Source organism: Haplochromis burtoni, unplaced genomic scaffold (assembly GCF_018398535.1).
Source record: "Haplochromis burtoni strain Fernald_Lab_line unplaced genomic scaffold, NCSU_Asbu1 Contig_35, whole genome shotgun sequence".
In the NCBI taxonomy this organism is placed as follows: domain Eukaryota; kingdom Metazoa; phylum Chordata; class Actinopteri; order Cichliformes; family Cichlidae; genus Haplochromis; species Haplochromis burtoni.
In genome coordinates this window covers 1112463-1132835 of record NW_024582396.1, presented here as the reverse complement: position 1 = coordinate 1132835, position 20373 = coordinate 1112463, and the positions used below count along the sequence as shown (strand labels likewise).

Here is a 20373-nt window from a genome sequence, read left to right as displayed (position 1 = left end):
GTGTGGTTCCCTCCGTGCTCCCTGTGATCCGCGTCCCTAGTCTCTCGTTCCAGGTTTCCTAGTGTTTATTATCAGTTTCCAGTTTGTAGTTTGGGTTTGTTTTTTGTGTGTTTGTTTTTATGGAGTTTTTTGCACTGCAATAAAGCAGCCTCTTTGAGTGTTTTTTCCTATGTCTGAGTGTCTTGCGTTTGGGTCCTACATCCTGCCTGCCACACAGCCGTATGACATCTTCCATGTGTTGTAGGATTTTTTTTCTGCCTTTTTTGCTTTATAGTACCTAGCCACCACATAATAGCAGAATGGCAAAGTTAATGACAAGTGCAATGGCTGCTCGAACATGCTCCTGAAAAGTGTCTTCAAACATACATTAATTACTAAATAATAATCAGTGAAGAGCATTTTAAAAACGCAGCTTTACATAAAAAGTATTCTGTTACGTTTGATCATCAGGTCTGGTGGACGGTGTCTTGCTGTAGAGTAATTAAGTGTCTTATCCTATATGTAATGCTAAAACAGATGCAGTGTGCGAATACTGATACTGTTTACTTTAATTTCATATTTTGCCATGATCTTTGGTCAGGATGCTGGTCCTGTGGGAGTTTTAATTATCATTGAGGATGAAAAAGGTATTGCTTTAAAAATCAAAGTAAATATTTTAGAGAAAATGTTTGCCTTTGTATTATGTTGGACAGTAGTACCTGTTTGCAGCAGTTGTTACAGAGACGTGGAAAGAACATTCAATCGTCGTGTTTTTGTGCGAAGAAATGACAAAGACGTTGTACCTGATTCATAGATGAGAATTTCTACACAGCAGACGCCGGTTGCTAAAACGAAAGTTTCAGTTTTGCGTTTGTGAAACTTGATTTTGTCTGTTAGGAGGGCATCTGCTTGCAGTATGACTCACAGAGGATCTGCTGCCATAAACAGGAAGGCTCAAACCACACACGGTTGTGTTGAATACTCCTTCCAGAGCATTGCAGATGCGAGGTGTCGCTCTCAAAGACTGTTTTAAGAAAAAAGAAAAAGCTGGTATGAGCTGAGACTCTAGAATAAAAGTTTTTTCAGTCACTGTGACAGTTACTACATTGAGACACAGAAAGTGTGGTACATATATCACAGTTATGTAGTAGTTGTGAACATCAGTGCAGGTTCATCTGTGGAGGTTTTGGCCAGTAATTTTTAAAAATCCAGACTTTGAATCAGTTTTATAAATGTTCAGCACATTTTAGTGGCTTGAAATAATAGTGGCCTTGAATTCAGTGGCACATGCAGAACTGTTTCTGTTATTTTCTCTAATGAAAAGATTTTGAATGTAAAAAAGTGGACAAAAAAGATCTACCGGTAAGTATCTCCTGTTGTTGCAGGGCAACTTGCTCAAAAGGGAAAATGCATGTGCAAGGTTTTGCTCTTTCTGTTTAACCCTCTCATGATCAAATTAAACTTTTTGTTGTTAATGCACAACCAAGTCCTGTAGTGATACTTCTGAGTAAAGAAAAAAACTATAAAATATGTATGTGGGGGAATCAGGTTGTTAGTTTTTAACTGTTGCAAATCGGCAACGCCTGCCTTGAGAGGGTTAAAGGCCTTTAAGATGACAGTGTTTATTCAGATTATTAGAGTCTCTCTTCAGCACCATACACTCACATTTTCATTTGAATTAGTTTGCCCAACGAAAAAAGTAATAAAAGTATAGATGAGATTCACTCCCAATAAATAAATCTTCTTTAAGACCTTACACTTTTTCATTAAATAATCTGATTTAGTGTAACATCACTTAATCAGGTCAACAGCTATCCAGGCTAAAATATTTTGCTCTGCCTCGTGTAAGAATTCAGGCACATTAGAAAAAGCCAATAAAAGGCTCAGTCATCATTTTACAGTTTCAATACTACATTCTGATAAACGCAGTTCTTCTTTTTCTATTAATAAACTCTAACAACAAACTACAAACGAAAGCCTGAAAAAATTCAGTACTGAAAACCATTTCCCTTATTTATGAATTCTGCTTATTCGTATTAAAATGTATGTTTATTTAAAAAAAAAAAAAGACTCAGCTTTGATATCATTACGCCACATTAATGGAAAATTAAGCACACAGAAGGGATGAAATTAGTGACTGCACTAATATATTCTGTTTTCTATCCTCAGATCAATGCAGAATAAACAGTCAGTAGCCCAATTTGTCTGCTTCATATGTCTCATCCTCAAGTTCCCTGTTTGATGGAGATCTGACAGCAGTGTGTGAAACTCCCATTTCTTGACCTTCACATAGATATGGACAGATGACATTCTCATTTTTTTTCTCAAAGACCTTGCTGTGTCCATATATATAAGCTGAGAAATACAAATATGTTCAAAAAAGACATCATTAACTAATGCCTGGAAAACAGCAAGGGCATTGGTGAATCCAAAAGGCAAATAAAAAACAAGTATTACAAGTAAACAAGTATAAAAAAACAACAAGAAACTTCATACAAGTTATTTCCAGTGAGGTGTATATGAACCTGCACAGCCACTATTTTTTCGAGAGTTTTGGCTCGGAAGGGCAAATTTGAAATTAGCCTGAAATTATTTAAAACGGTACGGTCTGAACCATTCTTTTTCAAAACTGGAGTTATTATTGCAGTTTTAAGAGAGGATAGAACAGAACCAGAGATAAGAGAGGAGTGTGCGATATTAACTATCAACGAGCCAAGAGAGGGGAGGGAAAGTTCAACAAGATTAGTGGGTCAAGTTTACACGATGACAGCTGAATTATTGTAGGAAGTTCAAAACTGTTAGAGAGGAAGACAGCTGAGTAGGAGACAAAACTGCAGGTAGAACAATTGACCATATCATGAGTTGGCCAAGTTCAGAAGAATACCAGGGGACAGAGCGAGAGAAGGAAACAGTTTGAGTTTTCTATATCTGTATCTAAAAATATCCAGATATTTTACCAAAATCATGTGGTTTAAGGATTTAGTCAGTCTGACACCTGAGATAACACCTCCAGTTCACATGTCAGTGCATATATGACATGGGAAATTGTCTTTATTCATTTGCAGATACAAAGGTGGTTTGTGCATCTGTTTATCTTACAAACATTATTTCACTTTTACTAAGATACATTATTTCTTTTAAAAAGAAAAAAAGTCATAATTCATGTTCACATGGATACAGATCTTAGGATATATTCCAATGAAAATTAACAGTGTACAAAAGGCAAGACATTTAAAACACGGAAAAGCAAACTAAAAGTACAAATATGCAAACAACAGTAGACTAAAAATATTAGGGAAATTAAAGGAACATGTTGTTTTCCACCCTTTAATATCTACATTTCATTTACATTTTCTACATTTAAAATTGGTTTCTTACTTTGCCAACATCATCCACAATTTCTAAATATCTGATGTAATCTCAGATTTAAACTCGCCATAATTTATGAAGTTTATTGTCAATCCAGCTGCAAACTTTTTATTATCAACACTTTTGTCTACCTAACTTTCATGTCTGTAACGAACTAAAGATCTTCTCACTCACATTAACTCATTTAGTGAGATCAGAATCAATTATTCAAAATTTTAATTACTCTACAAAAATCAACATATTAAACACAGTCAGATATAATACAAGGTGAAGTGCTTTTTGAATAAATACCTGTGCAGAAGGCAGCAGAGCCTTTTCATATAGGTGGTAACTATTAAAAATATTACAGTGTATCAAAATGTAAATAATGTGCATTAATGGGGAATACATGGTAGGCTATTGACATTAGCAGAAAAGGAATTATTAAGCGTGTTAAATAAGTTGTGTTAAACAGTCACATGAACAATAATTATTAAACCTTGGGTTTCTGCATGAACTATGGATTGCTACAGGTATGACTCTTTAGTCACATCTCAACAGAATATTAAACAGAAGTGCTTGCCTCTTGTGTCTGGCATGAACAGCCTCCTTCATGGAGGTGTCTACAAACTCGCTGATGTTTTCCTGTGCTGTGACCATTGAACATTTGTAGAAAGCCAAACCATCTGATGCTTATTCAGCTTCATGTCTGGTGTCATTGATTTTTCACTGATGTAGCTGAACCCACAATTATTGCATGAGATGTAAAAACCTAATTCAGAAACAGTAAGAGTACTGTAAAAAGTAGAAATAGAATGCACTGATTTGTAAATCTCATAAACCTATATGCTGCATGGCATGATTCTGGCATCAGTGTATGAGCTCAGGAACCCTAACAGAAATCACTGTGAAATGCAGGTTAAAGCTCTCTCATCCAAAGATTAAACCATACGTGACGTGCAACTCATGAAGAATAATAAGAGAATTAAAAAATATGGGGGGGTCATCTGGGACACAGACCCAGATCATACCCCTAAATCACGTTTTCTACTTGTGTCCAGTCTGAACTATGCTAAACTGTCACTAAGACTAACAAATGTTCCATATATTCCAAATCCTCCTTGACTTTATGCGTTAATGGTAACAGTAGCTTCATCCTTTTTCTCCTCAGCAGCACCATCATCATGAACCTTATTTTCCTCAGAAGGTTGATCAGATTTGTTATCAGTGCCTGACTGCTTGATCTGTTCATCATCGGGGGCAGAGGAGATGAGAGGTGATTTTTCCTGCGTTTGATTATCATTGGAAGATTTATCAGATTTCTTATCAGTCCCTACAGTTGAAGCAGGGATTGGTATTACAACAGTGTCATCCTCAAGATCATCTTCTCCAAACTTTTTCCTCTTGAAGCAACCGAGCTTGTGACAGACACAAAGAGAATCATTAGACCAAACAGCAATTTGGTGATCTCAGTGCAGTTATGGAGATTCAGACAACTTGATATAAAGATAACAGACTTCAGGCTGAGTATAAACTCTCACCTTAAACAGGATGATTGTGATTATGATCAGAAGTAAGAGTCCCAAACCGGCTCCAGTTAAAATGATCAGCATTTTATTTGGGAGGATAAAGAAATCAACCCGAACTTCAGTCTGTTGGCAGAGAAAACACAAGATTTCAAAGTAGTGCCTTACCATTTTTAACATCACTCTAGTAAATAGTTTGAATAATTATAATAATTATTCATGTAAAGACTGAAGGTACCTTTTTTGTTGGAAATTTGAATGGTGTCAAATGATCTTTATTCTGTGGGTAATAGATATAATAAATTAGGTTAACTGTAAAAGCAATGACAGAAATATGCTGTGGTCAAAATCAAACATACCTCTGGATCGTTCAGCACATACCGAGCGTCGTCATAGCCAACATGTACAGAACTTACAAAGTTAATCTTTCTGCTGTCTCCAGTGTATTTTTTCAGAAAAGCAACATTCTGTAAAGTAAGAGCAGATTAATTAATCTTAAGTAATTTATTATTTTTATATATGTATAATGTGTATTCTGTGTGTATTTAGTACATACGGCTGCCTGTTGTGCGGCTTCTTTAAAGTGGACTTTTCCCGATAGTGTAAACTCAGCAGATGCATAGTTCTTCAAATTGAAAGTGTTGCAGACGATGGCCACGCACTTATTTTTTGGTAAGCAGTTCTGTAACACAACCCCAAGAAAATGTTTTAAATGAGACGTATTATTCTTTTCATTACTTCTTCATCTGTCATAAATATACTGCAGTAATTGTGGATACTAATATGATGTTTTAAATTACATCAGTACAGTTGGAAGTATTCTCTAAACACTCAGTTTGATGTCCCTGATAGTTGCTTTATCGAATATTGTCAATACAGAAGAACCAGCTGTTCAAACCTTCTGTTTTTGAGGGGCAGAAAGTTGGGTTAAGGGAAAGAAAATTAGATAAAGCTTCTTGTTTTAAATGGAGGATGAATTGAGAGGTTGTTGCAAAGTCATTTATAAGATAAGGATTACTTTGAACTGTGCGTCATGTAAAGTTAGTCTAATAGAGTCCAAGCACGAATAAATAAAAGCATTAGCACAACAGCTTCCTTTTAAGGTATTAATAATTTTACAAGACCTCAATATTTTATTAAATCTCTTGTACTTACCTTAAATTTGTGGTTAGTAGTGGCTGTGCACTGTGTTTTGTTCTTAAAGAGAAAAAGTATGGTAAGCTTTAAGGTTCTATATTTTCATATGGAGCAGCAGTGTTCAGACAAAAAATTACCTCCTTGACAAAGATTTGATAGCTTTTCATTTCAAAGCTATGCTCCAGTTGAGTTGGGAATTCCAGGGTGATGGTTGCAGGAAACTCCTTAAAACCAGTGTTATCTATCTGTAAATTGTCATAGACAAAATGGTCATTTTAAATAAATACATGTGGAAATATTCAGTTTTCTGATGAGAATCAGATGAAAATACTGATAACAGCCTTGTATCAGTCAGTTACAACCAGTTAGTTTAGTTTAGCAAGAACATGATCGATAATTTTGATTGATCAGCTGAAAACTGAAATCAATACGGGAAAGCCATCAACTCGTCTAATGGCCACTTGAGGCTTGGTCTAAACCACAGACAGTATAAAAGGTGGACGTAGGTTCTGGGTCTGAAAAGTGAAGCCAAGTTCCTTAAACCTGCATTATTTTGAATGGCCTCCAGGGGGCGATACACAGGGTTATGAAAATACTTCTGGCTCTATAGAACCAGTCTATGGAAGAACGGGCCTGAACTCTGGAAACAAATTATTGATAGGCTAACATGTGATTTTGTGTCACCCTGACTAAATGAAGATCAATATGATTTTAAAACTGCATCTTGACAGGAAAAGTATTCAATGAGATCATTGATCACCAGTTGAGTTGGATAGTTTCTTGTTACAGAGTCGTCATGTGTCTTACCCCAGCGGTGCCCGACCCCGGGCCACGGACTGGTACCGGTCCATGAGTCATTTGGTACAGGGCCCCGAGAGTTGAAGCTCGGGTGTGAAATGTATGGTTTTCAGTGTTTTTATCATTAACTCTGTTTCCCTGGGTCTTTCCCCGTGTTGTAGTTGTACACACAACTACAACACGGGAAAAGTAAGATCTTATTTTGAAAGAAATATTTACGCGTTACCATGGCAACCAGAGAGCATTACGGGGCAGAGAGGAGGACGCTAAAGCTACACAATTACACAGAGTTAACGATTATTATTATATTTACGAAATACCGAGTTTTTGTCTTGGTCGTGTCAGTCTATTTTGTTGTATTTATCCGCGACACCTTAAAGACCAGTCCGTGAAAATATTGTTGGACATTAAACCGGTCCGTGGCGCAAAAAAGGTTGTGGACCGCTGTCTTACCCTGTATGTAATGTCCATTTCTTTAGGTGCAGTCTCATCTGAGGTGAAGTTCAGATAGGTAGTGCTGTCTTGGTTCCTGAAAAGATGATCGCAGCATGCCACTGAACAATTATACAACTACTGACTTGTAGAAATAGATTAAACATAAGGATACACATAATATTTTATGTGAATAGTGATACTTACACTGTTAAAATCATTTTAATTTCAAATTGCACCGGGATGCTTTCGGTGAGGGTGCTGGTCCTGTTCGAGTCTTGATTATCACTGAGCGTGAAAAAGACATTTCTTGTAAATATCAAAGTAAATATTTTAGAGAAATGTTTATGCAGTAGATTGTTGTACCTTTTTGCTTCAATTATCATGGACATCCTGTCATTCCACTCATAATTATGCATGACATGGAAGGAAGATTGAAACGTTGCCTTTTTGTGGGAAGAAATGAAAAACATGTTAGGCCTGATTCACAGATGAAGAGAAAAGATGTAAGGAGGAGAAGCTGGAAGCTAAGACTGAAGTTTCAGAGACTTGGTCATTTGTGAAACTTCACTTCTGTCTGTTAGGATGGTATCTGGATGTTTTATGACTCACGTAGGATCTACTGCGATACACAGGCTGGCTCACACCACATATGGTTTTGTTGCGTTCTTCTTGATCCCGGCAGTCGTGCGTTGTTAGTCTTGATGACTGTTTTAAGAAAAGAAAATGGTTGGTATGAGCTGAGACTCTAAAATAAAAGTTTTTACACCTACTGTGACATTTCCTTTGATACACTGCAGGTAACACTAAGTTTAAACTTTTGAAGGTTAAGCTATACTGCATAGTGTAGTGGAGGTCACCGAGGCATTGTATAACCTGACCATCATCACACACACACACACACACACACACACACACACACACACACACACACACTCACATATCCATAATGTAAGAACAAGATCCGGGCCATCAACACGTACGCCCTGCCCGTGATCAGGTACCCTGCTGGGGTAATAGGCTGGCCAAAGGAGGAGATAGAAGCCACTGACATAAAGACAAGAAAGCTCCTTACCATGCATGGAGGGTTTCACCCCAAGTCCAGCACCCTGAGGCTGTACGCTAAGCGGAAGGAAGGGGGCCGGGGACTGGTGAGTGTCAGCACCACAGTCCAGGATGAGACAACGAACATCCAAGAATACATTGGGAAGATGGCCCCAACTGACCAAGTGCTCAGTGAATACCTCAGGCAGCAGAAACCCAAGAAAGAGGAGGGAGACGAGGAACCATCATGGAAGGACAGGCCCCTGCACGGTATGTACCACCGGCAGATAGAGGAGGTGGCTGATATCCAGAAATCCTACCAGTGGTGACACGCGAAGAGACAGAGATAATCACAGCACAGACAGTCAACAGACCAAGGGCTGGGTCTATACACAGAAGACCAGGTGCACTGTAAGCCAGAGACAATAGCAAAACAGCAGTAAATCTACAGGAGCTACAGGAACGCCATAACCAAGTGGCCGGCATAGTGTACAGGAACATCTGTGCCGAGTATAACCTGGAAGTCCCGAGGTCAAAATGGGAGATGCCCCCAAGGGTGGTGGAGAATGACCGAGCTAAGATCCTGTGGGACTTCCAGATACAGACGGACAAAATGGTGGTGGCTAACCAACCGGACATAGTGGTGGTAGACAAACAGAAGAAGACGGCCGTAGTGATCGATGTAGCGGTTCCGAATGACAGCAATATCAGGAAGAAGGAACACGAGAAGCTGGAGAAATACCAAGGGCTCAGAGAAGAGCTCGAGAGGATGTGGAGGGTGAAGGTAACGGTGGTCCCCGTGGTAATCGGAGCACTAGGTGCGGTGACTCCCAAGCTAGGCGAGTGGCTCCAGCAGATCCCGGGAAAACATCGGAGATCTCTGTCCAGAAGAGCGCAGTCCTGGGAACAGCTAAGATACTGCGCAGGACCCTCAAGCTCCCAGGCCTCTGGTAGAGGACCCGAGCTTGAAGGATAAACCGCCCGCAGGGGCGTGCTGGGTGGTTTTTTTTTTTTTTTTATACACATATATATATCCTAACCCTAACCCCGTCATGCATATATATGATGTTTAGTCCATCTTAGTAGTTTGAGACAGCTCAGTTAAATGTGCAGAGCTGTCAGTTTGTCAGCTTTCAGGAAGTTTCTATAATTACATATGAAAATTAATATTTTAATATGAATATTTGTGATATTTTGTCAGCATTTTTCAAAGAACTGTCTAGAGGAAAGATTTTAAGGATGTGGGTATGAAGGGACATTTTAAGATTCTGCCTTTCTCTGTGATAAGCTGACTAGGCTTAACGAAAGGTTGCATAATGTCATCTTTGTCTTTATGGCAGGGCAAATAATTATTTGATTACCTGCTGCATTTATGTTTGAAGAACCATAAAATAACCATGGATTAGCCCAAACCTACACCGGAGCAGCTTGTTAATGATCTGAAGAACAGCATGTGTAAAACACTGTGCCGTAATGAACTAAAATCTTAAAATTTTGAAACACTTGCTTTGATGTTGTCCTAAATTCACAGACAGGGGAAGGATGCAACTGAACATCACTTTAACCTGACAAGAGCAGGTGAGAAGAAATATCGTGCTATGCTTCACGGTGGACTGACTTTGCATTTCTAAGAACTAAATGAGTATAATGTTTAAAAAAATGCTTATAAAAAAGACATTATATTCAACCTGTCGCAATCTGTTCATGTCCGTAAGCGATATCAAATACTGCCAATCTCAAAATGTTCTAGAAGTCCGTGATGACAAAAATAATGTATTCATCAGTAAAACACAGTAAACTTGCCAACATGTCTCCGAAAACCGTCTGCTCATAACCTTGTTGATGCTGAGCTCTGTTTTGATGTGCAAATGAAAATAGATTGCATGCATTTAGTTTCTCCTGCATTTTATTACACAGTGGTCACTATACGAGGATCAGTCAGTGATCACTTCACTGAGCTGAACATGCACCATCAATGAAGGGAACAACTGATCCTCTTAAAATGGGTTTGTATAGATGTATGCATTGAGTGGCTCCAGTAAGGTTATCTGCTTTTTTCATTTAAAAAAAAAGCAGTTTTCCACCAAAGTATTATTTTATTCTTATGGTTTTCATTCATTTGTAATTAGACCCAACAGATATGAGTAACCTTTCATTTAATTTCCCTTTTCCCAGCAAAAACATTGGTTAAGATTGTGAGTTTTAGGATTTTAAGACATAAGCAGAAAGAAGAGGAAATGCATTACTGGACAACCACAGGAAGGAAGTTAAGGCAACTTATCAGATTTTGTGCAACCCAGCACAGAAATGCACATAAAATCGAGTTCCCTGCAACCTGTAAACTCTATTGTGTATAACCAGGTTGTCCTATAAGCTTTGTGAAAAGCCTTCAGTTAATCCAAAATACTGCAGTGAGATTACTGAAAGGACTAGAAAGACAGAGCATATTTCTCCCATACGGCTCTCTGTTAAATGTAGAATTTAAACTCCTCTTCATCATATGCAAGGTCTTGTATGCGATGAGTGTTAATCCATTTTGAGACATAATTTTACAGTTTAATATTCATTTCCACCGCTTGTATCCTCAATCTCGTTCTATCACTCACTACCCACAGCTCGTGACCATAGGTTTTTCTGAAAAGTGGCATTTCAGAAATACTGTGTTTCTGAAAAATACAGTAGTTCTCATCATTGCTACACTAACAACATTCAAATTTATTGTCAACTGACTGATGATCTGTTGTAAGTGTTGCCATTGCACATTGCACTTTTTTCGATGGAAAATCTAGGTTGTTTTATCAGGCTTATATTATATTATAGTATTTTTTTAATGAGTGTACGTGATGTGTTGGTTGTATGTTTGTTGTTTGTTTTGACATACTGCGAATCAATTTCCCATCAGGGACAATAAAGTTACCATTGACCATTGACCATTGGTTATTGTCACTGCACTCCTTGTTGGCTTGCCTGAGAGAGGTCAAAGATTGGCTGTCGGATAATTCTCTCATTTTAAATGAAAAAAAAAAAATGAAATTATGGTGTTCAATAGCCATATTCCTCGAGACCAGCTTGTTGCCTCTTGCTAACTCTCACTCTCTCCCGGGTGTCTATTTGGATATCTCCTTTAAGCTTGATTAGCAAGTGTCATCTGTAGTTAAATCTGGCTTCTTTCAATTTCGCTAGATTTCTAAAGCTAAGCATTATATACCACACAGGAACCTCGAAAAACGTATCCATGCTTTTGTGACCTCCGGGTTAGACTGTTGCAATTCTCTTTACTGTGGTCTCCAATCTGTCTCTCTTCATAGGCTACAGCTTGTTCAGAAGGCTGTGGCTCGCCTTCTTACTGGAGCTAAAAAATTTGATCCTATCACTCCCGTTCTTGTTGATTAACATTGGTTACTTATCAAATATCGTTAAACATTTTGCTACTCACTTTAAAACTCTGAATAATTTTGCACCCAGTTGTCTCACTGAACTTCTCAATCTGTACACTCCTTGTCGTGCGTGATGGCCCAAACTAAGTTTAGGCTGAAAACCAGGCGATCGTGTCTTTGCTTCAGCTGCTTCAACCTTTGGACTAGCCTCCCCGCTTCTATTCATGCCCCAGACTCTATCCAGTCCTTCAAATCAAGATTGAAAGCTTACTTATTTAACCTGACTTTCCCGACCAGTTAATGCCCTTTCAATAAACTTATAATTAATTTCACTGTTTTTTTTTTACTTTTTAGTTCAGATTTTGTATCCATGAACTGACCTTCCTTCTGAATTGACATTTTACTTAACTCTTCTGGTCTATTAGTGCCTCCTTTCTGTCTGTGCTAGTGCTAGTGCCTAATCTGTACTTTGTTAATTGATTTATGTTGATTCTTTGTATCATTGTGAAGCTCTTTGGTGTGCCTTTGGGTTTTTAAATGTGCTATTTAAATAAAACTGTATTGTATTGTAATGTATCTTTATAGTTACCTTTATAAGAGTCATCCTAGAGAAGGAGAGGCCTGGAGGATAGAACATTATAAGGCTGGTGTTGTATGAGTCATCACCATCATTTTTCAAATGTATAGTCACATTGAAGTAGTTATTTTCTGTCACCAATAATGTCGGAGTCCTGAGAGAGACAAACAACACCTAATATTAAACATATGACATTAATCGTATTATATCTGAGTCGTGTTTGTAGATATACATACTCGAATTTGAATTTGACATCCAGTTCAGCGATACAAGTGTCATTTTTTCTACATTGTTTCTCAAAAGGAACCTGCGAAAAATAAAACTTGTGTTTAATTGATGCCAGAAAAAAGATTTCCTTCCTAACACACTAAACTGAGGTGGTGAATGTGGTAAACATTGTACAGTGTTAAATTGACACTAGAGAGTTTCTATATAGGTTCACTCTTTCCAGTATTAAATGAACACTGACAGTGTTATATTTTAACAGGAGCCTAACACTAAGCAGTACTGATTTTCTAACACTGGAATATCCCTAACATTTTAGGTTATTTTCCAGTGTTTGAAAATGCTCAGTGTTAGTCGTTGTTAATCTTTAAACCTGACTAGGCTACTGATAACACTGTCAAAGTGTTCATTTAACACTCAAAATAGTGGATGTGTAGATGCAGCTTTGTCAATATTGTGAATATTGATGTTGTATGTAGAACGTACCTCAACAGCAGACTGCTTTTTGCTGTCCATGTTCAGGGTGATGTTAGCAGTCTCACTGTCAGCTTGAGAAAAGTTTAATTTGATGCTGATCGGTGACAATGTGTCGATCACACATTTCTGTAAAGCAAAAGCAACAAGAGAGGAGCAATAAACACGAGGTTTGCTTTTGATCAGATTGAGAATATGTGCAAATATTATGAATTCAGCTTCATACGTGCATGTAGATGGAGAAGTTTAAGCAAGTCATTTCATCTTTCAGCTCATAGGTGGAGGTAAGACTCCTGGTTTTCGTATCAGTTTGAGTGAAGAAACCTCGATGTTTTTGTCTCATTGGGTCCACGGCGAACATGTATGTGATGTTCAGTCCAGAGTTCACATTCCCTGTAAACCCGCAGAGCAGGATTACAATAATGCATTCACAGGGTGCAGTCAGCAGCTGTTAAATGGTTTACTGAATGAGGCTCCTACCTTGTTTGCTCTTTGTTGCTTCTACCATTTCAAAACAGGCTGTTAAGGTAACCATAAGTAAATTTCCTTCTGCACCCTGACAGTCAAGTTTCTCTGTGCTTATCTCCTTAGGGTGGAAAGATAGGTGAGCCATCACATTAAAGACGGGCTTGGAGCTGAAAGACATTTAAGAACAGTAATAAGAAAGTAGTAATGATGCCCTCTTTCAATACTAAGGTTTTATATATCAGGACATAATACAGTATAGCAACATTAGTTCTTTATTTTATATACAAAACCAAATCTGAAAAATTTGGGACACTTTATAAAATGTAACAACAGAATGCATCCATAAATCCATATTTTATTCACAACAGAACATAAAAAATATCACATGTTTAAAATGAGAAAGTGGTCGAGTTTCTCACAGGTAATGATGGGCAGAAATTCACCAATTTGCAAAAAACTGCATCTACAAATTATGGAGCAATTTGCGGCAACAACAACAACTTAAACTTTGTGTTTTCCCCCCAAATTAAAACTCAAAGCACAAGAGTTGTGCAAAGGGAGCTGTAACCCTAACACTAAGCACACTAACCCTACCTTAAGACAACAGCAGCGCCCTGTGATCCGATCACAATATCTGGGAGGCCGTCCTCTTTGATGCCGACGCCCCCATCGATGGCTTGTCCAAAGAATCTTATCCCAGGTGTTATTTTGTCTCCTGTGATTCTCTGAAATAAGAGATTTCAATACTGAAAAAGTGTTTTCACACATATTTGTATGGCAGAGAAAAACGGTGCATTTACATTAAAATGTAACAAAGGTCTTATAAGAAATGCTACTCTTTGTGATGTAGATTTCACATGACATTTTGCCCATTCTCCTCCATCCTCTCTATTCTAATTTAATTGTATTTATACAGCACCAAATCACAACAACAGTCGCCTCGATGCCCTTTATCTAAGCCTTTTCCACTCACAGACAGTTGGCTGTTTTTGTGTTTTGCTTGTTTTGTTTTTTTAAATTCCGGAAATCAACAGTTTCACAAATATCAGCAATCATTCCAAAGTCAAAATCTATGAGCTCAAGTTGTTTGTTTCCTATTCTGATGTTTCATGTGAAGGTTAATTGAAGCCCTTGGCTTGTATTTTCAGGATTTTATCAGCTGGAATATGTTCACATGATTAGTTAGTATCATTAATAGTAGGATTGGTAGAAACTCTTGTCAAAGGAAAGAGACTGAGCTGCCTCATTCTCTTTCCTGAAACAGCCTTGCTCAATGATCTCCTTCTGATTGCTGACTCTGGACGCTCTTCAGTCCTGGTCCTACTGGATCCATCCTCGGCCTTTGATATGGTAGATCATAACATCCTATTAGCGAGGCTTGAACACACAGATTGGTTTAAGTCATATCTTTCTAATAGCCCTTTCTCGATCAATTTTGGCCCTTATCTCTCCTCTGCTGCACCTCTCTCGTGTGGCGTGCCTCAAGGATCTGTCCTCGGCCCCCTGCTCTTCTCACTGTATATGCTCCCCTCAGGCATCTTTGTGAAGTACAACATTGCACATCATTGTCACGCTGACGACATACAGATCTATTTCGAATTAACTGATGATCCTGCTATGTCTTTGCACGGTTTTCGTGAGTGCTTGCGCAAAGTCAAAGATTCAAACTGCGGTTAAAAACCCACTTATTTAGCCTCACCTTTTCTACCAGTTAATGACTGGTTGTTAGTTTAATGCTTATTTCTATCTTCAGTCCATTCTTAACTACTTTTAATCATTTTTAAAATTTTTGACTGTTTTATCCTTTACACATATTGTTCTTTTATGCTTTTATATGGATTTCTTTTGCTTCTGTGTTTTAAATGCCATCTAACATGCTAGCATGTTGGTACTTTGCCACAGCCTTGATCCTCCCCTGTTACTTCATCTCCCCCTCTTGTATGTTAAGCATTTTTTGTACACCACTGGTTTTAAATGTGCTATATAAATAAAGTTTGTTGTTGTTGTTGTTAGTTAGTAAACAATGAAATGAATGCTACACGTGTACTATATTCAAATGAAGAAAACAATTACACTAATGCAAAATTATGTAATGTGTACTAAATTATACAATAAAATACTATTCCATTAAAAGTAAACACTGCTCAGAGATTGAGCTGACTTGCTGGAGATTTGTGCTGTTAAAGTTTTTTTTTTGTTACTTGAAATGATACTTAAAATCATGGGATTCATGGCCAGCTGTACCTTAAAAGATTTTAATCTCAGTTGACTCAGCAGATTAAAGCACTGCGATGGCGACAAAACAAAACTCATCTGTTTCCCTGGCTTTTAGCTTGAATTAACACCCTGTTTTTCTGTTTTATTGTAGTTTACATTATTTTATTTTAGCGTAGCGTGGCTCAAGAGTTGGGAGTTCGCCTTGTAATCAGAAGGTTGCCAGTTTGAGCCCCGGCTTGGACAGTCTCGGTCATTGCGTCCTTGGGCAAGACGCTTCACCCGTTGCCTACTGGTGGTTGTGGTTTTTTTGTAGTCTATTTCTATTTTCCCCGTTGTTTTCACTGGCTGACCTAGATATATATATATTAGGGGTGCAACGATACACAAAATTCACGGTTCGGTTCGATACTTTGGTGTCACGGTTCGATATTTTTTCGATACAAAAAAAATGTTCATGCCTTTTTAATTTGTCATTTATTAAAATTATAAATATATATTTTAACTCAAAAGTACAGTTTTTAAATTTAACCCTAACCCTTGTGCGTGTTGTTTTTTAGCTCATCATATTGCAGCCACAGAAATTCTTTTGTCCATGAAACCATAAAGCTGCACTTTCTTTTTGCCTTATAGTCTGATTTGTCATAACTTCTCCGTTTTGTGGTAAGCTTTTCTTTGGCTGTCACTTCTTCACCCTGACCTGTCTTATTTGGCTCAGCAGAACTAAAATATATATCTGTCTGTGAAGGTTCTCAATCATCCAGGTCATCGTAGTGAAATATATATCCTGCCGCACTCACATAAGCTCAGCGATTCTCTGCGCGATCAACCTCTCACATGTTTAAGCTGCGGGAGATTTCACTTGTCATGTTTGCATAGTAAGCTAACAATTAATAAGACGATGTCAGAGGAATTGGTGCACAAATTATCATCACTCACAGATCAGTGCTGTCGCTCTCTATACACAGTTCGCGCGATTGCAAAGTGAAAGCAAAAAAACAAGCGCAAATCCAAACACGATTTCAATATGTCACATATTGACAGTGGCTCACCCAATGACATAATTACCCAGCTACATTTCTGAAAGAATGCAAAAGCATTGACATATATTTTTCCTTCCTACAATAGCCCGACAGGCAGGGAAGAGATAGATTTTGGTAGCCCGACTGAAAAAAATCGCTAGCCCCGGGCTAGCGATATTGCGAGCCCTGTATCTGATTGAGGAATCACTCATCTTTGGAAAAGAGAGTTTATTACAGAGAAATGTCTCTTTCCAAAATAAAAGCTATACTATCCGCTTCTTCTGGGCTATATTCTCAGCAGCATATTAAACATATCAGGTCTCCATAAGGAGAATCCTGTGCTAACAGCTGTCTAAATGACTCGGCTAAAGTTTGTAGCATGCATGCTTGTTGTTTTTGTCTTTGCACTAGGATGATGTCGGTGTAAATGTGCAGTCATATTCGTTGTGTTCCCACTAGTGCTGTCAGCGTTAATCTCGTTGAAATAACCTTAACGCCACAACACGGCAAATCTCCGTTAACGAGCTACCCTATACAGAGGGGCTAGACGGCCAACACGTTAACGAGCTAACTGCGCTAACACACTAGCTCCCACCCATGTAATTGAGCATTGCATGGCACATCCAACATACTGTTTTACTTTAGTCCATGACTCGCTTACCTTCAGGGTCATACGTCACATGAAAACCAAAATAATTCCAAACGCCAGATCTGAATGAGGGTGGGGAGGTCCACTTCTGTCTCGCTAGCTTGCCCTGCGCTCTTCCTTCTGACCATGGCTGTGTTGAGTGCTCAGTGAATCTGCGTTCGACTACTCCGCCTAGGCTGCACTCTCGAGCCTAGGCGGAGTAGTCAAATGCAGATTCACTGAGCGCTCAACACAGACAGCATCGTCAGAAGGAAAGTTGATAAAATAAATTACAAATTTTGTATTCTTTTTTTTTTCTCCCCTTTGGTTTTCTTTCTTTCTCTCCCCCTCTTTCTTTCATTCTTTCCCCCTGTCCTATCCCACAGTCATGTCTGTCCCGTTTGCAACTGAAAATAAAATAAATTCATAATTATAATAAAGGTCAATCAAATGGACCAATATGGCAAGGCCATGATCCACTTGGTAAAATAAATCCTCTTGGCATCTTTCTTGGCCTCAAGACAACAATTCTGATGGCTATAGATCCAAACGGGACACAAAAAAAAAAAAATTAAAAAAAATTGTATTGTTCGATACATATGCGTACCGAACCGAAAGCACTGTATCGAACGGTTCAATATCGATAAGAGTATCGTTGCACCCCTACTAATTACAACATTCCTGTCAGGTTAGCAAGAACATTTCTGATCTGGTCCTCTGTTTTCCCTTTTTTTTTTAAAAAAAAAAATGTAAACAGCAGACATCTTTCTTTAAGTGATGCTCCCATTTTTCCAATCTTGTGGCCAAAAAAAAAAAAGACAAACAGGAAATAAGTAAGCTGTCAAACATTGTTAATAGCAAAAACAAGAATTTCACTTTCTTTTAGTTTAACATTTATTTTTAAGTTCAGAGGAATATTGTTATTGGATGAACATGAAAAGTCAGCTAAATATGTTGATTTAGTAAAGTCAAAGATTGAGAAACTTAAAAAGTTTCTCATGTTACTTTGATATTTTGACTTTTCTCAGCTTAAATTATAGTGATGTCACAGTGGCTATGTCCTTCTATGTCCATTTATACACGCATGAGGTTTTATAAATTGTATAAGTTCCTACGATGCTGTTGCTGAATGTAACTTATGTAGGTGTTAAGACTGAGACAGAAAAATGTTTTTAAAAGTAAATTCAAAATTACTGAAAAATATTTCACTTGTTCCAAACCCATTGCTGTTTATGGTTACTGTGGTTTCCATGTCCGTCTCTCACCTGGCTGAAAGTGCTGCGTATCCCTCTATGTCTGTCTCCAAGGTAGATATACACAGCACCTCTGTTATCATCCTCAAGCGGAGCTCCGACAGCAACGTCTCGGAGTTCATCTCCATTCAGGTCTGCGAGGCTGGATATGGTGGTGCCAAATCTACCCATGGATGGTCCCATCACAATCAGTTCACTTTTCAGTTGCAGCTATGAGAAAAGAGGAGATTAGTTCATTGAGTTTGATCATGAAAGCATTGAATGTCACACTGTAATATCACAAAGTGGTGGCTCACCTCATCAGTCAGAGTGTAGATGTAGATCTGACCTTCTTTCTTCTCCTGAAGCTGGTAAAACGTTGGCGCTCCCACCAGCAGGAAATCAGTGTCACCGTCTGAGTTAATATCCACCGAACACAGCTCGGCGCCGAAGTAGGAACCGATCTGACAAGTTAGTTATATCATTAGTTCAGTGTTGTTTTAATTATAGATTTATATCATTTAGGGATATAGAAAAATGTGTCTCAAAAATGATCAATGCAGGGAAAATGCTTCATGTACAGAAAACACAATATTACTGCCAGAAAATATGATTTCACAAAACAAAATAAACATGCTGACAAAAACAAGAATCCCTAAAAACAGTTACAGAAACCGACATGTATGCCTGCAAAGTAAGTTTAATGCTTTACGGTGCTTTGAACAAGTTTTATTTTTGAACTGTTTTTATTAAATCAAACAAGGTGCCAGTGTAAGGAAGCTCTTTGGTTTCCTCTGTGTAGCCACAGAGTTTATTTGCCTTTGCACAAGTCTGGAAAGTTGCAAACATTGAACGCTATCATCATTTTAGACTCAGACTACTAGTGATGCATTTCATATTTCTTTCACTCCCATCTTTTCAATCCCTGTACGACATCATTACTGCAACTTGGTGACTTCTGTCTTCTCTCTCCTTTAGCTTGTGTTTTGTCATGTTTGACATTTGTGGTTTATCTCCATGCTCTTATTTTCTGTCTTATTTTACCTCAACCAGTCTGCTAGATGTCTGTTCCTGTTACTAGAGTTCAATCAAGTGTTTGATCATGCTGATCGTCTGCTTGTTGTGGTTCTCTAATATTTCACTGTCTTTACTTTATAATATAGAGCACCTTTCTATAATTGTTAATGTGAATCACTGATCTACACATAGAAGTGATTTAAAATAGAAATAACTGTAGATTTGATCAAGAAAATTTGCATTTATTTCAAGGCAACACTACAATCAGGTATCAACAATGACATGGAGACATAGAATTACTTCCAAAGTCAAACGGAGCCATATGAAGAAAAACAATTAAAAGGTACTGACCTGGTCTCCAGTTATTCTTTGTGCTGTGGTCCAGTTGTTGCTGTTTTGTTTGAAAAGTACGACCTGTCCTGTGTGCTGAAACCGGGGTGCACCCGTGAAATACAAAGAAACCCCATCCCTCTCTCCAACAGAGACAGAATATCCTGCAAGAGGCAAATATAACACACAACATGTTTTTATTTGAAAAACTAATGTGTGTATTTGTTGTACTTGGAAGACATTAAAACTGATTTAGACTGGAACCTTCCAAAGTTCATTTGTTCAAGTGTTGAGCCAAATAACGAAATCTTATTTTAAAGAAGGAAACAACAGATAATGTGTAAATAAAGTTTACCCATGTAGGAGTCCATCTCCATTTCTTGATCCTCAATTGTTTCTGTTTTATCTCGACGTTCTTGGAGAGAACCACGCCAGCTGTTTGTTCCCACTGAACCCAGAATCAGTGTATCCTATAAACAGGAACGCACAAGTGGAAATGTGGTGAGTTTTTGTATGATATGTATAACTATGTAACTATATATATA

The 20373-nt window shown here is 38.0% G+C and overlaps 1 protein-coding gene across 2 annotated transcripts in view; it reads right to left on the bottom strand.

Annotated features, from left to right (window-relative positions):
* Window positions 1–2987: 2987 nt before the first annotated feature.
* Window positions 2988–20373, bottom strand: part of zmp:0000001082 (integrin alpha-D) — a 26256-nt gene continuing 8870 nt past the window's right edge. The window contains exons 11-31 of one of the 2 annotated variants that reach the window (XM_005919228.3): window positions 20184–20298; window positions 19850–19992; window positions 18799–18945; window positions 18515–18712; window positions 13980–14110; window positions 13398–13552; window positions 13144–13310; window positions 12930–13046; window positions 12455–12525; window positions 12231–12372; window positions 7833–7928; window positions 7587–7666; window positions 7428–7508; window positions 7242–7317; window positions 6128–6235; window positions 6009–6050; window positions 5410–5535; window positions 5213–5320; window positions 5092–5133; window positions 4869–4979; window positions 2988–4745 (exon numbers count right to left, since the gene is read on the bottom strand). In XM_005919228.3, coding sequence (XP_005919290.1) covers window positions 4455–4745; window positions 4869–4979; window positions 5092–5133; window positions 5213–5320; window positions 5410–5535; window positions 6009–6050; window positions 6128–6235; window positions 7242–7317; window positions 7428–7508; window positions 7587–7666; window positions 7833–7928; window positions 12231–12372; window positions 12455–12525; window positions 12930–13046; window positions 13144–13310; window positions 13398–13552; window positions 13980–14110; window positions 18515–18712; window positions 18799–18945; window positions 19850–19992; window positions 20184–20298 — 2547 coding nt within the window. In that variant the 3' untranslated portion in view covers window positions 2988–4454. Of the gene's footprint in view, window positions 4746–4868; window positions 4982–5091; window positions 5134–5212; window positions 5321–5409; window positions 5536–6008; window positions 6051–6127; window positions 6236–7241; window positions 7318–7427; window positions 7509–7586; window positions 7667–7832; window positions 7929–12230; window positions 12373–12454; window positions 12526–12929; window positions 13047–13143; window positions 13311–13397; window positions 13553–13979; window positions 14111–18514; window positions 18713–18798; window positions 18946–19849; window positions 19993–20183; window positions 20299–20373 lie in introns of those variants that run through there. The other variant, XM_042219574.1, reaches the window with a different exon arrangement.